General features: G+C 37.8%; 1 protein-coding gene across 6 annotated transcripts in view; it reads right to left on the minus strand.

Annotated features, from left to right (window-relative positions):
- Positions 1-498: 498 nt before the first annotated feature.
- The window catches only part of Wrn (WRN RecQ like helicase), a 128,842-nt gene continuing 111,785 nt past the window's right edge, over positions 499-17,555 (minus strand). For all 6 annotated transcript variants that reach the window (XM_076914006.1, XM_076914005.1, XM_076914009.1 and 3 more), the window contains 4 exons: positions 16,185-16,316; positions 13,704-13,866; positions 6,640-6,845; positions 499-2,704 (listed from right to left, as the gene is read on the minus strand). In XM_076914006.1, coding sequence (XP_076770121.1) covers positions 2,585-2,704; positions 6,640-6,845; positions 13,704-13,866; positions 16,185-16,316 — 621 coding nt within the window. In that variant the 3' untranslated portion in view covers positions 499-2,584. The remainder of the gene's footprint in view (positions 2,705-6,639; positions 6,846-13,703; positions 13,867-16,184; positions 16,317-17,555) is intronic.

Below are 17,555 nucleotides of genomic sequence, written 5' to 3' on the forward strand. Positions count from 1 at the left end.
ATATTTATACATGTGTGTATGTGTGTGTATACATACATACATACATATATATGTATGTGTGTATACAAACATACATATGTGTGTATATACATACATATGTGTGTGGTGTGTATATGTGTATATGTATATATGTACATACATATTTTTAAGTAAACATAAAGACTTAAGTAATGTTTCCCTCTAGCTTTTCAAACATCTTCAGGGTTAGTTACCCCTCTGTCATTGCTCTCGCTCTGCACTGCTTTCTTACCCCTCTGTGGTTAAAGTGCCTGCTTTGTTTTTCCCATTTCCTTTCTTTTTTATTATTTTATTTAATTTTTTTTTTTTTTTTTTTTTTTACGTATTCACTTTCCATCCCGCTCACTGCCCCCTCCCTTCTTAGTGCTCCTGTCATTCGACTCCCCTCCCCCAACTCCTTCAGGGTCACATGGTTGCTTTCTACTTTCCGGTCTGCGCTTACTCAGTATATGTGCAGCTATGCAGATATATAATCATATCTGAGACTTTTTCCAAAGATTTATTGATTCATTTCAAAACAGCTGTAGTAAACCAATTACACTTTAGCACAAATATTGTTCATTTTAAAATCACATTTTCATTTACAAAAATTGACAAGATGGCCCAGTTTCATTTCTGTAAATGTTCTTGTTGTGTAGATGAGTTTAGGAAAAGGGCTTGGAGTCCAGTCTACTGTATTCAGTCTATGTGGATGTGTGTGTGTGTGTGTGTGTGTGTGTGTGTGTGTGTGTGTGTGTGTGTGTGATATTAGGAAAAGCTATGTGAAAATACATTTTCCAATAATGGTAGAGGATCCTTGAAGCTTTGAATCTTTGAAATGAAAACAGTAGCTGTTTCTTAGTTATGATTTTCAGTGTGTAATCTGAAAGGACAGCCATTGGCTCTTCCTCTTGACTACATTAGGATTTACTGGTCCCTCCTCTGCTTCCAGCAGGCCTTTCAAACAACGTATCTCTGGATTACATCATGTATTAGTCATCCATTAAAAACTGACTTCTTGGGATTTTAGATGCAGATAAAACTTTAGATACTATCAAAAAAGATGTGTTTATTTTATTTACTTCATTAGAAAAGTCCTCAGGTCAAGGAAATCTGCCCAGGTTCCCAGTGAAGGATACACATTCACCAGAATTGTAAGTTTTACTAGAATTTTCAATTTTGTTACTGGCAATAACTATTGGTAAATCATTTCCTTTACAGCAATAGGCTAACTTCATTGTATCTTGAGAAAATATCTGCCGAGTAACCAGGTCTAAAAAAAACCAAGCATAATTTTTGCCACCAAGTTTTGTTTTTTCAATTCCATGAAGGAAAAAAAAAGTCCAATTCAACCCATAACTCAAATAATTAAGCAGATGTTTTCCTGCAGATGACCACCACAGCCAGCACGAACCTCAAGCCCTGCAAGCATGCTGACACCTTGCCATAGAGAATACCAACTCGTGTATTATAGGAACACATTTTAAGGCACAGAGAAACAGAAGCAACCGGAGATTATGTGTGACATATGTAAGGCTACCTTCTGGTAATAGGAAGCAGAAAAATGAGAACATGGGAGTTTCCATGTTTTAAGTATAGTTTGAATGTCTTACAATAAGATTCAAATTAAGAAAATTAATACGAGGAAGTCTGGCAGATTACGAAAAATGACTTTGATTCTTTCCTAATGGAATCCTGAGTGACTTTTTTTTTTAAAATTACTCTGAATTCAGGCATTTTTTTTTCTGTATTAGTAACAATCCATTTCTATTTACAAAAAAGTCAACCCAAGGCTCAAAATGTCTTTATAAGCTATATGGTAAACTGCTTAAATTTATATAACAGTAGTTTGCCAAGAATAGAGTTTGAGTTTTCAGGTTTTTTTTTAATTCTTTGTGAAACGTAAGACATTAAAATTTGGCATCTTCAAATATTGAAGGCACTCTGAATAATTAAATAAATGAAAATTTAGTATAGTTAATATTCAGTACAAAGAAACACTTTTACTTGAGAAATAATAAAAATTCTGTAGAAAATGCATAGCATTTAGTTGTCTCTGTAACTGGAATCCTTTCAACACTTTCCCCCATTTAAATGGAAGCTGATGTGTCACTTACTGGGCTGGGGCAGTGATATTGTCTGACAGTGCACATACAGGCCACTACATAAGGAAGCAAAGACCATCTGTAAAATGACTCTGTTGTCTTAAATTCACAGGACACCATCTTGTCAATTTAAGCCTTCGTCATATCTGTCACTAAGCACCTACTAATCTGTTCACCATGTCAAAGCGACACATCCTCCGTTTCCCACATACACTGCTGCAAGTAGAGGGACTGCAACACGACGGTGGCAGGGGTCTGGAAGGCAATCTGAAAGGAAACCAACCTCACTTTCTATGCTGCACTCAGGGACTTGGAGATTCAGATGCTTTATCTCAACTGCGGACGGGCGATTAAAGACGCCAGCGGCTCAATGCTTAGGTGAGTTTTACTTTGGACTTTAAATAATTTTGAGGTTAAAATATTTCTTTTCATTCTTTATAGGAATATATAAAGGACACACAAATTGTTCTGTAGTTGTCATCTTAACTAAAAAGACCTTTCTTCTTTGTCTTGGTCATTGAAGAGCTGCCAGCATCAGCTGAGGGCACATTTCCTTTGGTAAACCACTCGGGTAATTTTCTCTTTGACATTTCAGATGATGCCTATAGAAAACAGAGATAAAAGAAATATTTGTACAGTGGAAAAAGCATAAGAGCTGTAAAAACAACACAGACATCCTGAATAACTATTCTGCCCAACCAAATAAAGTGAAATAGAAATATTTATAGAATTAATTTTGAGGTGAAAACCTAATAAATAAAAGAAAAAATATTATATTATTTCCTTAAGCATTTACTTATCTCATTACCCTCCATTTGAAGATAATTTGCTATTATTATTAGACTGTGTGTGTGTTTGCACATGCACATGTGTAAGTGTATACATGCTACATATACTACAGTGGCTATGTGGAGGTCAGAGACATCTTTCAAGGGTCTTTTCTCTTCTTGCTATCATGTTGAAGGAGAATTTTTCTTATTGTTTCTTCTGTGTTGTGTACTCCAAGCTAGCTAACCTATAAACTTCAAAATATGGTTGGACATTATAAAAAATATGTATCCTTAGGGGCTGGAGAGATGGCTCAGCGATTAAAGTGCTTGCAAAGAAAGCAAGAGAACCAGAGCTTGCTTCCCCAGAACCTACATAAATACTGAGTGGACATGGTGGTTCAGAAGCTTCAGAAGGCAAACACAGGGATCTCCAGAGCAAACAGGCTAGCCACACTAGCTGACCTGGTGAGCCTTAAATTTGAGTGAGTCCTTGTCTCAAAGAGTAAGATAGAAGAGTTGTTCTTGATATCAACGAGCCTCTACATGCACATACACAGATGAGCACATATATTCACGCATACCACATATACATACACATAAAACATCTTGATTTATTCCTATAATTATTCATTTGTAGCTACTAACACATTTAGTCTTACATTCCAGGAAGATGGGAATCAATCCAACTCATGATCCATACACACACACACACACACACACACACACACACACACACCACACACACACACCACACCACACACTTTCGTATATACCCAATGGACATTTCACCCCACCACAGAGACACTGGTTCAACATGTTTACTGCTACTCTAGTCACAACAGCTAGAAGTTGGAAACAACCTAGATGCTCCTCAACAGAAGAATGGATAAAGAAGATATGGTACAGTTACACAATGGAGTAGTACTCAGTCATTAAAAAATAAAATCGTAAAATTCATAAAGAAGATAGAGAACATCAAGTGGAGCTGACGCCTACATAGAGTGTTCACACCTATATCCTAGCATACGCCTACATAGAGTGTTCACACCTACATCCTAGCATCTTTGGTACAGCAAGGTACTCTGCATACTAACAAAAGAGACACACCTCAACCCAGCCATAAACTGTGATCAACCATGCCTCCCTGCCTGCAAGATATGCTAGGGCAATGGTGGCACATAGCTTGTGGGCGTAAACAACCCATATCTGATTTGACTTAAGGCCGTCTCCACAAGATGAAGCTCATGCCCAACATTGTTTAGGGAGCCAAGAACCGATTAGATAGCTCAGGGACCTAGGGCAAAACTAAATACTACAGTTCTTTTTTAAAAGTAGCATATGACTCCTCATGATATTCTGATATACTCATAGATCAGTGCCTTCCTCACTCATCATCAGAGAAGCTTCCTTTTGTAGCAGAAGGAAACAAACTCAAAGACCTACACCAGACATAATGCAAAGACTTCGAGACACTGGGTCACTCAACCCTAAAAGTGATGTCTCCATCAATTCCTCCCCTCAGGGTTCAGTGAACCCCACAAGAGAGAAAGCAGAATGAGTGTAAGAGCCAGAGAGGATCTAGAAGTCCAAGAAAACATGCCTAAAGCTCATACGAACTCACAGAGACTGAGGCAGCATGCGCAAGGCCTGCACAGGTCTGCACCAGGTCCTCTGGGAATACATCATGGCCTCTGAGTGTACAAAGCAATGAGTCTTGTGCCTTCTCTTGGGCTGATTTCCTTCTGTTTTGCCCAACTCTGATGTAGTAGCTTTTGTTTTTATCTTATAATGTTTTATTTTTTATTATTATTCCTTCAAAGGGTTTCTGACTTCTAATGGAGACAGAAAGGGAGTAGATCCAGATAGGAGAGGAAGTAGGAGGAACTGAAAGAAATAGAGGGAGAAAAACCTGTAATACGGATATATTAAGAGAAAAAAAAATCTATTTTCAATAGATGGTGTAGGAGTAGCTAAGGTGAGAGAAGTAAGGAGAAAAAGAGGAGGAGTAAAGGGAGGAGGAGGAGAAGGAAGAGGAGGAGCTGAGGGTGAGACGGAGAATGAGAGAGAGGGACATGGAGGCTGATGTTCACTTGTCTGTAGCAGTCAAAGGTAGTTATATATCTAGGTTGGGTACTGGGTTACACCTCTGATTGTAAGGGTATCTTGCTATTGATCATTACTAAATATATAAGCCTTTGGATAATCTAAGCATAAGAGTCTCATCTGTACCGAGCCCGTGTGGTTGGCAGGATGGTCTGGGCACTGCCCAGCCTTGCAGAGACAGCATGGAAGATTAGCAGAGCCATCTCCCACGCTGACGTCTTGTGGGTGGCAAGGCTGGTGTCTCTAGCTGCAGTGCGCACCTGGCCTCTGGCCACGTGCTTGAGCTAGGCAGAGATGCCGCAGCCTAGACAGTCGGATTGACCGGTGGACACATTTTTAATAATTACTACAACAAAATGAAAACAAAAAAAATTCAACTGGACTAATGTAATAGAGACAATTGGAAAAGAAAACCCAACAAAAACAGTGGGGTATGGTTCATAAAAGTTTCCATATTTTAAGCACTTCCAAAAGCAGCATTATATGGAATTATACGGAATTAATATCTGAGCCATGCCTAGTGTTGCAAAGGCAGGAAAACCAATTTTACATGAAAATTAACAACAGACAAGGGGCATCTCACACAGCAGACTGACATAGTAGTAAAGAACACCCTCTCCTGTATTTACAGAAAGGGAAAACAAATTCCAAAGTCTTAGGTGCTCAGCATCAGTTACAGAATAGAAAGCTGGGCTTTCTACGGAAGCTAAATCTCATTAATTCTACCTAAAATACACACTCCCTAATATTCCTTTTATAGCTTACAAATTAAGAAAAATCTCAACATTCCCAAATAATTAAGTCACTAGGTTATTTAAAACACTAAAACATAAGATGATACACAAAGCTAACTAAAGTAAAGCATTTTAAAACGCCAGTTTAGTTAAAAAAAAAAAAATCAGTTCCCTTTTAAAAAGGAGAATATTGAGAAGAGTAAGAGGCTGGAGACCCTCTAGTGACCACTGGAGTGCTAAAGTGTAGGGCCTCATCTCTAGTAGTGGCAGCAACTACAAGCCACCCCATCAAGCTGACCGTGGGAGAACTAATGTAATTTTAGTGAGTTATTACAAGCTCATCAATTACTATCAGAGAGTCATGTGACCCCAGGGGTATCAGAAGTCAAACCTGCAAATGTATAGTCACTTCAGAGAATGATTGGTCTCTGCCCACGATCTGTCACATGATAAAAACAGTAATCTTCAAAGCATTTTTAATATCATCTAAAATGACACTGAATGCTTACCTTTTCTAATTATGGAAAAGACTCCCTATGTTATGCTTATAACTACCATATGTAAAGTGCAATCTGTATACCAGGGCATGAGAACGAAGGGAGGGTCAGCCAATGGGAGGCAGATAATCAGATCTGTCTTCACTTTCATTAACCACATACATTGCCAAGACACACAAAGCTAACGCCATTAACCACATCTAGAATAAGGTGTATTTCTCCAGAGCACAAAGTCAATACAGGTAAAATTCAAGCTGGTATTCTACATACTAAATTATACGTCTTGTCTTTTTAAAAGCAGCTTTTCTCACATCATCCTTGAGAAGCAAAAGAGTAGTGCTCTCAGATTTATATATGACAGCAGATCAACATATACCCGCTGGGCATGCAAAGTGCACACGTGACACTTCACAAACAGGTATGTGATCAATACCTTGGTCTCCGTGATCACCTCCTTGCTTTTCTTAAAGCTCCCAGAACTCTCTTCAGAGCTGGGGAAACACCTCTTCCTGTTGGAATCACAGGAAGGCTGGGCTCTGCTGTCCGAACCACTCTCAAGGATTTCAATCACCATGTGGATAAGGTACGTGTCAATGTTCTCAGGAACTAACATCCTGATGAGTTTAACTTTATACATATCTGTAAAAGATAAGAAAACCAAGGCAACAAAAATTAAGGAGAATATTTTAGAAAATTACAAGGTGAAAATGATAAAATACAGTATATGAAGGATGAAGATCGTCCCCCAAATTCTTGTCTTTCAAATGGTAACATCCTTAAGAGAAATGGGATAAATTAATGGGTAAAATTCTTTAAGGTGTCTTTTGTTCCCCAAGAACAACAAGAATCATGCATAGATCCTTTTTTTAAAGGAAACTGTGCTTCAATTTCCAAATACTGGTTACCAAGTAATTTTTTTTTTATTGATTATTCTTGGGGCTGCAGAGACAGCTCAGCAATTAAGAGCACATATTGCTTTTTACAAAAGATCCAAGTTTAGTTCCCACATCAAGTTCACAACCATCTGTGATTCTAGCTCCAGAGAACTTGACGCTCTCTTCTGGCCTCTGTAGAGATCTGCATTCATGTGTATGCATACATGCGCACGTGTGCTCACACACACACACACACACACACACACACACATTTCTTTTAAATACAGTTTTTGGGTTTTTTTTTTTGGTAGGGGTGGGGGTGGTGGTGAGATAAGGGTTTCTCGGTGTAGCCCTGGCTGTCCTGGAATTCATTCTTTAGACCAGGCTGGCCTAGAACTCACAGAGATCTGCCTGCCTCTGCCTCCCAAGTGCTGGGATTAAAGGTATGTGCTACCACCACTCGGCTTAAAAACAGCTCTTAAAATAGAAGCAATTTGCATTTTTTTTCCCATGAGACTCGGGCGGAGACAAAAGGACGGAGCAGGAATTCAAATGCTCGGAGAAAGAGAGAGCAAAGAGAGCCCCGCGCCCTCTGAGCAGTTTGCACTTATAAATAAAATTCTAAAAACAATTACATCAATAATATATTCCATAACAAACCACATCAGTTACTTAAAATGCTTATTGTAAGGTAAATTTTCTGGGAGACTATGTTCATCACAACAATGCTTTCACGAAAAAGTAAAGACAAAAAGTGCCCAAAGTAAACCTGCTGAATCCACAGGACAGGATGCTTTGTGGCAAAGTTCTACCAGAGCCTCGCTTTCAGAATGAAGGAACCTGCACGTTTAGTGCCAACACAACGCACTCACGTTGTGTGGGTCACTCATCTTCTGTACACGGTGCAGTGGCTCCTACAGATAAACCACCACTCTTCATTGAGGCGTGTCCTTCCCACATCATCCTCATCCTCAGGGTGGATGTGATAAAGGTAAGCAAGCAGAACACACTTACTCATCCTCACTGAGTTTAGAGCGCTCAACAAGCACAGCTGACACTCAACGCAGTGATCAGAAGCCGAGAGATGCTCTAATGACATCTTGAAAACATGAATTTAAGTTGTTGATATTTTCAGGCTTATAGCCTCTTTTCTCCCAAAGACTACAGTTGATACTCAGGGACTCATCCAAAATGGTAATAAAAAATTAAAACCTAACAAAAAGGTAGTACAGTTGGCTACCTACATATGTTCCAGGTTTAAAATGTAAGACCGGTGCCAAGCATAGTCTTAGAAAGAACTATGTACTAACTATGTACTAAAAATCATCAACGAGATTATCACATCAACCCAATTTAAATCGTTCTGGGCCAATGCACTGTTCTAGTTATCGCAGAAACCCCACATCTCTTACTGCCCTGATGAGTCCTCTGCTCTGGGCATGTAGCAGGCTGAAATTTGAGCACCCACTGTCTTCAAATTTTCTTTAGAATGTTCTAATGAACATTACCTTACATTTCCATATCTCTGAATTGTTGAAAGTGGGGTTGGTGGTCCATAGGTTAGAAAAATTGTAGTTTGATGTATTCTGATAAATTATCTCTAAACCATTCTGTATCAAGTACCATGAACCATTAGCCCACTACATGCTACTGAACATCCAAAGTTAAGTAATTAAAATTATTAAATTTAAAAACTGATATTATACCAGTCTGCTCTGTCTACCTTCAAGGCTTATGAAAGCTAATTATGGATTATTATTTTTTGATGTTACTATTTTGTCATTGATTTTTTTTTTTTTTAGATTGTCTCATCTAGTCTAAGTTGGCCTTGAAATCACTATGTAGATAATAAAGACCAGCATAATAAATGCTCTTGGCTTCATTTCCCAAGCATGCACTGGCATACTGGCTAAAGTATTTCTGATTAAACTTCAGCTTCAGAAGACATACTTTAAACATAAAATATCTGACTTAGAAGGCTTAATACAGAAAAATGTAAAAGAGCTTAAGAACTTTAGATTAATTGAATATTGAAATGATAATATTTTCTTATATAGAACACATTAAGCTGTTATGAAAAGTAATTGTATCTATATAATTTTTTTAGTGTAGATGTTAGAAATTAAGGTGTCTGTGAGGTTAACATTATATTTCTATTGGTTAGTGCTATTTTAGAAAAATCACTGCACTTATCTTAATGTTACCAGAACTACAGTTTTACAAGTAGGTCACTTGTAGTTTAAGATCTACATATTTCCCTCCCACCATCCTGTGTAAGTCAGTACTAAACATACTCTGGAAAGCTAAATGACAGCACTGGCTGTCCTCCTTCAGTGCCCTAAAAGAGATCATGTTACCCCTGTGTCGAAGGTCCCTTGGAGGCCACCCTTAATTTTCCAGATCCATGCACATAAAAAATAGAAGAAATTATTCTGAGTATTATCTAGGTACCTCATTAAATATCTTACTTAACTTATTAAGTCTAGTTAAGAACACTCAACATAGTAAAAGAAGTTTTAAATTATATAAACATAGAAAAACTAATAAACCACAGAATTATAAAATCATAAAGTTACAGAGTGAAAAATCTAGAGTAACAGGAGTGTATAAAAGTAAGTAAGAGTTTAACTCACAGTTACTCTATTTTTGAGTAGTTAATATAATATCATATTTAATATTATATTATAAAAGTACAAAATATATTATAAAAATTACATTATAAAAATATAAAATAAATTTCAATTTGAAATTGTTTAAAGTTTATATTTCAAACTTCATTAAAACACTGAGTTATATGTTAGGGCTATAGCTAAATAAAAGTAACACCCAGACTATTAATATAGTATGTGTGTTTTCATTCCTTATGGTAACTTATACTGTAGTTTTCTCCAGTAGGAACACAAATAGTACCTTATCAAAGAAAACCAAGAACCCAAACCCCAAGTCTTACATCCACACAAGACAGCTTACAGACCATGAATGCATTATCAAAGAAACAAAAATTAAGACTTCATGACTGTATTTAATCATCTTCCTCTACTTGTATTTGAAGTAGGCTATAGAAATATACTTCTATATATTGGTGTGTGTGTGTGTGTGTGTGTTTGTGTGTGTGTGTATGTATGTGTGGTGTGGTGTGAGATGTGGGGGGGTGCGTGTGTGAGGGGGATGTGTGTGTCTGTGGTGTGTGTGTGTCTGTGTCATATGGTGTGTGTGTGTATCTGTGGTGTGTGTCTGTGGTGTGTGTCTGTGGTATGTGTGTGTGTGTGTGTGTCTGTGTCATGTGGTGTGTGTCTGTGGTGTGTGTGAGTGTGTCTGTGTCATGTGGTGTGTGTGTGTGTCTGTGTCATGTGGTGTGTGTCTGTGGTGTGTGTGTGGTGTGGTCATGAATTTGAGTGGGATGCAGGAGACAGCAATGAATGGGGGAGTAGGAGGAGAAATGATGCAAATACAGTACTTATATATATTCTCAAAAACAAAAAATTGATTTAAAAATTGATTAATGTCAGAAACAAAATCACTAATCTTAGACTATAGAGGGCACTAATTATGGCAGACAATATTTAAAGGTATTAGAATGCAATAAAGAAAATAAAATTAATTTATCTTTGTCAAACAAGACTTAATAAACCTGAATCTTAATAAAAAATTATGTTACATTTTATTGTTGATAACTTTTAAGTTTAATTTTAAGATAAATTTTAAGTTAATTTGATTTTGATAACTTTTAAGTTAATTTATTTGGCAGTATGATTTTAAATAGCATAGTAAAAATTAAAACTTGCTAAGTCATCAATCTTAGAAATCATACTAAAACTAGTTTTACAACTCTCTGGGCCCCACTCCCTATGGAAACCAGGGCAGGAGTGAAAATAAGTGTTTCTATTTTAGCTTCTTAATCAAAAGTTCTATAACTTTAAAATCACATAACTTCCAAACTAAATTACCAGCAACTCAACTCTTTACCATAGCCAAATCGGACAGTTTTGGAAGATATGTGGCAATAATGAATTGAGGTTAGAACAGTCCTTTCTTGTTATTAAAGAATATTGGTCAACTGCAGAATTCTCAGCCATGTGCTTCTATAAAATACAATTTGCCATCGTTATCTGTTGGCTCTTTACCAAAGCCACAGGCTGCACATCCTGGTTTCACCAACCAGACTGGGTATGGCAGCACATGCCTATAATTCCAGCAATCAGCAGACTGAGTCAGGAGATGGTGAATTTAAGGACAGCCTAGACTACACAGCAAGACCTTGTCTCACAGCAAACAAAAACCTGCATCTCTTCTAAACATGTACACACATTCTCATTATTTCTCAAACAATACATTGTAACATCTACTAACGAAGCATTTACAGTGTAGCAGCTGCATATTATATGTGATATAATGTGATTATAGGATATAGGATACATGTTAAAATGTATGTGTGTGTTACATTTTATAGAAGAGACTTGGGACATTAACAGATTTTTATATCCCAGTGGAGGAGACAGGAAATCAATCCTGAGGAGTAATTATACAGTTTTTTTAATCTTCTTTTGTATATACTTACTTATTAACTTCATATATTCTTTTTTCAATATTAATTTGTTTGTATTTTATGTATATGACTGTTTTTCTTGCATGTATGTGTACTATGTGTGTGCCTGATGCCTGCATAGGCCAGAGCAGGGCATCACGTCCCCTAGAACTGAAGTCACAGACATTTGAGAGTCACCATGTGGGTGCTGGGAACCCAACCTGGGTCCTCTGCAAAAGCAGCAAGTGCTCTTATGCACTGAGCCATCTCTCTAGTTCCAGATTTATATATTCTTAATTATCAAAAAGACTATAAAAGAGATGATATTTAAAGGATATTTTTAAATGCTCTTAGATATTACCATTCACTTCAACTGTCACCGTCCCTCACTAACGACACTACTTATTATTTGCCAGGTCCCAGGGATCTCTGTCTAGTATCCAGTGTATTCCTCACAATTCTGGAAAAGACAAAAGTATTATTTCTTTCTATTTCATACACGAAGAAATTGAGACCTCGAAGGGTGTGGGTCCCAAACCATCAACTGTCAGAGCGAAGACTGGCTCACTGGTGTGTCTACTGCCTAAGTCTCTGCATCTCCCTGTCTAGGCTAACTCCATTTGTCAGTTCATGGTTTCAGGAGGGTAGCCAATCAGCAGCAAACATGATTGTTATTATTTTTTTTTTTAAAAAAGGAAGCAATGCTGTATAACATTGCCCAACCATCTTATCAAAACATGTATTTGAGTCCTAAGAGACAATGCATTTCTAAAAGAAATTCCAGTTTTTAGCTTCTCCTAAGATGATGTGTCACTTTGCAACAGGCAAGGGTGATATACCTTGAATCTAATCCTGCACAGTGTGTTCTGCTCCTTCTGCCTTCAAGTCTAACAGACCAGCTACTGCTGCAAGGAGACCGAGTGTCTCATAAGATGATTCGTAACTCAGTTACTTTGGCTATTTCTCCACAAAGCCTAAGATCTGGCCCTTGGGTCTTAAAATGCAAAAACTTAGATTTAACCTTAGCAGACCCACATTGACCAGAGTTCCCAAAACTATCAATTCATTAACTTACATTTACACATGTGCATGTGTTATTCTAAGTCATAAATGAGCATGTCTAGACATGAGTTCTTTATAGTATGTACAGGAAATCAAATTATAACCAGATTGTATTTGATTCCCGAAGACTCTTACTGGGTAATTCTGTTGCTTTATCACTTTACAGATTCTTGGGTAAGAAATCAAATTGTTTCCATATGGGAAAGAATTTCAAGTAAGAAAAAGTAAGAATTCACTCAGCTTTGAAGAAAAGGTTTTTTTTTTTATTTTTTTTTAAAGATGACCATTGCTTCAGTCCAACGGAATTTTTTTAAAATCAGACTTATTGTTATAACACACTGACCTTATATTTGTGGATTCGAGAGGAAATTTTCTAATGTGCCTTAACTTTACTTGGGGTGGGGGGCATCATTTTAAAAATATTTCTGTAAGGCAAGCAGGGGGCTGAACGTCATGGCAGAGCTGAGGTTCCTCAGAGGGGCAAGAACAAAGAACCATGCATGTGTGTCTATGCATCATGTGTGCGCCTGGCCCCAACAGAGGTCAGAAGGGGCTGTCAGAGTCCCTGGAACTGGAGTTACGATTAGTTGTGGGACGCCGTGTGGGTGCCGACCCCAGTCTTTCGGAAGAACAGCCAGTACTCTTAACAGCTGAGCCATCTGCCAACTCTTCTACAGAGAAAAAAAACTCTTCTACAGAGGCTACATACAGAGTTTGACATGTCAGTGACTGAGAGAGAAGTCTCTGGCAGGGACTCAGAGGCAGTGAGGGGAAAATTAGCATTCTGGGAGTAACATGTCCGATTTGGGGATGGGTGGGGAAACGATTATCTGAAACGAACGACTCTTTAGTACACCTTCTGCTGAGAAAGAAATAATTCTTTTTTTTTTTCTTCTAAAATTAAAAAGCAAAGTTACCCAAGTAAAATTTCACCACAGCGTAAAGGTCAGTGCTGTTAATGTGAAACAGAGCGAGTCGCTTGTTTACTGAGCTGAGTCAGGTCATTAGGCTGCAGAGAAGGGCTGCGCTCATCACCTGAGTTGATGGGAGGGTTTCGGATAACATCCATAATAATCTTCCGAGCCTCTGGGGTCAGGCCAGCTCGCTCCATATCCAGGGGGTAGCCGGCTTTCACCGCCTGGGCTAAGTGCATGCCGACTGCTGTGAGAGGCAGAAGCCTATTCTCAGCTATGCTGTGCTGCAGAAAGAATAGCAAAAACAAATCACAAACAAACAAAAGCAGGGAGTTGAAGACTTCCTCCTGAACCTCACAGAAAGAAAACACCTGACATCTTCAGGGAGTAAACATTCACCAGTAAATAAGCAATGAATAAACCTCAAATGCAATTTCCATTTTAAACATTTCTTTAAATCAATTATATAGACCTCCACAGATTCTACCCTATATATTGAGTAAAACAAAATCATGCAACTTTAGTCAATAATTCAGTCTTCCCCCTTCCTACTGCAGTCACTTTAAGGAGCTATTGGTGTTAGCCACGAGTCTCTTTACGCTAAATCTGATGTCTGCTGTATCTGTGAAAATATAGAAAGCTGTATTGTAATGCTCTTAAAATTGGACATGGTGCTTTGGCTACATAAATTTCCAGGAAGACAACTCCTAAATGCTCAGGGATGATACAAGGCTCCAGAAGAACTCTTTAGAAGGGTCCTGGGGAGACCCTAACAATAGGTATTTTACATAAGCGCCGTTCACAAAACAATAACTGCAATTTAACAAGAATGCTTGCCCACTCGTATCATACTACAGAACTTAAAGATAATGATGATCAATTTCAAAAAGTATTTTTATAAAGATTTTGAAACAGATGTGGCTCCAAATACATTTATAATATATATTAGGTAAAAGCTTTTTAAAAACAAAAGCATAGACATTCAATGGCACTAACATTCATGATATTTCTTTCAATGTATTTAGAAAGTCTGAATTTAGGCTGTATTTGTAAATGTTGACTGATCAGACCATCTAGGGCAGTATTTTCATCTTCCAGAAGTAGGTATTAAATTGCTTCCATTAAAAAGTATGGACCATGTGTGTATAATCTCGGGGTTATTTGATACTAGGCATCAAATTACTTCCAACTAATTGTATTATTGCTTATCACTAATTAGTCCTCAGATGTGTTTAATTCTGCGGTTAACTATCTAGACCCTCTTAAGACTCCAGGGAGGTATAGATAATCAACAATCATTTTGCAAAATCAAACACTACTGCATAATACCATAAGACATAAATGAAGTTATTTCATGTCACTGATAATAGAATGCAATACTGAGCTCTATAATATGCTTTATTCCAAAATTTTGAGCCCATTCCAAAATTTCTTAGTAACCATATTTAGTTATTGTATATACATGATGAAATCATACACATAGGTCTATTCAACAAGTGCATGTTACTGATTGCTTACACAGGATACAACTTGGATTCCTACTCACTACGTACTTTATTTTAAAAATAGGTAATGAAATTACTTATTTTAAGTGAGGAACTTGACTATCTAGATATTTTAAGGTAAGGACTGACTGTGTGTCCTTATTTCCATCTGACCATAAGCTGACTAAAGAATCCTGATGCAGGGTAGACAGGAAAAGCAGGCCCTGGCCCATAGAAGCTGGTCCAAATCAGTTTAATGTCAGAGAGGCCGGAATACAAAGCAGGGGTCTCATGGTGTCCTATTCTTGTGATGTACTCTCCATCTCACAGAGTAAAAATCCCACGGCCTTAAAGACTTAGCTTAGAACAAGGAAGAAATATTACCTATGGCCATTTTTCACAGTAATAGAATTTTTAAAAGCGTGTCCAACATAGTTTTGGAGGGAAAAATAGAGCAGCAAGTGCTGGGAGATCCAAAGTGAAAAGTAAGGTCTTACCACACTATTTTCAGATCTTTGAATATCTTCCAGAGGCTGTATGTAACGTACAGACAGTGTATATACCATACACACATAACGGCATGTTTCCACAGCTTTGTGCTCTGTTTCTGTTCAGCTAACTGAATTTATTTTTTCTGGTAGTGCTTGGGATAGAGCCCAGGGGCTCCCACATTCTTGGTAAGTGTGCCGAACCGAAGGTATGGTGGACTAAAACTTACACACACTCCCTAATACACAGCTTCTCATGTTCCGCGGTAAATGCTGTAAAGACTATGAAGATACACCTATCTGCATTTGGCATTACTGGGTCACGTTTTGTCTTTGTGTTTCCTCATAACAAATGCACTAATGGTTTTATACTGCTTTTAAAGTCCTTCTGCTACTTTCTCCCTGAGCCTCAGTTGTGTTCTCTGTGACAGTCTCTGTTAAGACACTAGTCTCACAGTTATTACCTGACAGAGAAAGGCTACGGGAAACAGAGAATGCCGATATGTCTGAAAATTAAAGATGGGACTTACTGTTTGACAAGAAGAGACCCCAAGTCACAGCTTCAACCCTGAAAAGTTGAGAAAACACAAGAGCACACAGACGGCTTTGTCACCCCAAGGCGGCACTTACCAAGGACATTTTCTTTTCCTGGAACAGAGCATATGTGACGGCTGCAGACTGGGGGAGTGAGCAGTCTTTCTTTGCCATCTCCTGACTTTTCTCCTGGTCCTTGTGAGGTATGGTACTGGAAAAGAGGTCTGTCTGCAGAATTTTGAATGTAGCACAAATCAGAATAAGATAATGACAAACATAAGAACACCATCCACAGAGTGATCAACACAGGGCTGTAAGGCTCTACAGGTGAATGGAACACCCAGTCTCTAAATAACCAAGTTTTCATGGGGAATGCAAAAGAGGGAGAATGTTTTACATGTTGATTTCAAAGGTTAAATAACTTAAGAACATGCAACAAACTTTCTCATCTTCTCTTGGGTTCAGTAGAATCCAAAAGGAGCCGTGTGTGTGTGTGTGTGTGTGTGTGTGTGTGTGTGTGTACATGTATATAATGTTCTAATGTCTCTAAGCTAATTCTCTGGAAGTGAACACAATCAGTATACAAGTCTACATACCATAATCACAGAATAGGCACACAGATCATAAAGAGTCACATCCAATATCTGTATATGTACATAACTATATATGTATGTGTATGCATATATATGCATTTATGTTAAAATATGTTGTATAATTAACTGTAAAACACACAACACAACCAGAGCTCCGGCCTTCAGCCATCACGTAGAGCCTTAAATATAGGGCTGAATAGGTGACTCAGTGGTGAGAGCATGTGTTGCTCTTCTAAAGGACTTGAATTTTATGTCTAGCACCACATCAGGCAGATTCTACACACACACACACACACACACACACACACACACACACACACACACACACACACACACACTCACACACGCATGCATGCATGCACACATGCACACACACATACACACATATACACACACATACACACGCACGTACACACACACATACATACATACATACACACACACACACACACACTCACACACACACACTCACACACGCATGCATGCATGCACACATGCACACACACATACACACATATACACACACATACACACGCACGTACACACACACATACATACATACATACACACACACGCACACACACATACACACACACACACACACATACTTATTGAAAACTAAGTACATAAAATACTTAAAAGATGTACTTAAAAAACTCTCTTAGGTATAGTCCCTTATGAAATATCCAAAAGAAAGGACAGGGAGATATTTAAAAAATAAAATCCATCAAACATAATGGAATTTTCTTAAGCTTTAAAATAAATAAATGAAAACTGGTTTTTTTTTAGTCATATATAAAAGTTAAATTAAAACAGCATATTTAGTAAACAAGGGGGAAAAGAGCTTAATAATGTACTGGGCCCAGTCTCCTAA

This window comes from Arvicanthis niloticus, chromosome 16 (genome assembly GCF_011762505.2).
Source record: "Arvicanthis niloticus isolate mArvNil1 chromosome 16, mArvNil1.pat.X, whole genome shotgun sequence".
Classification (NCBI taxonomy): domain Eukaryota; kingdom Metazoa; phylum Chordata; class Mammalia; order Rodentia; family Muridae; genus Arvicanthis; species Arvicanthis niloticus.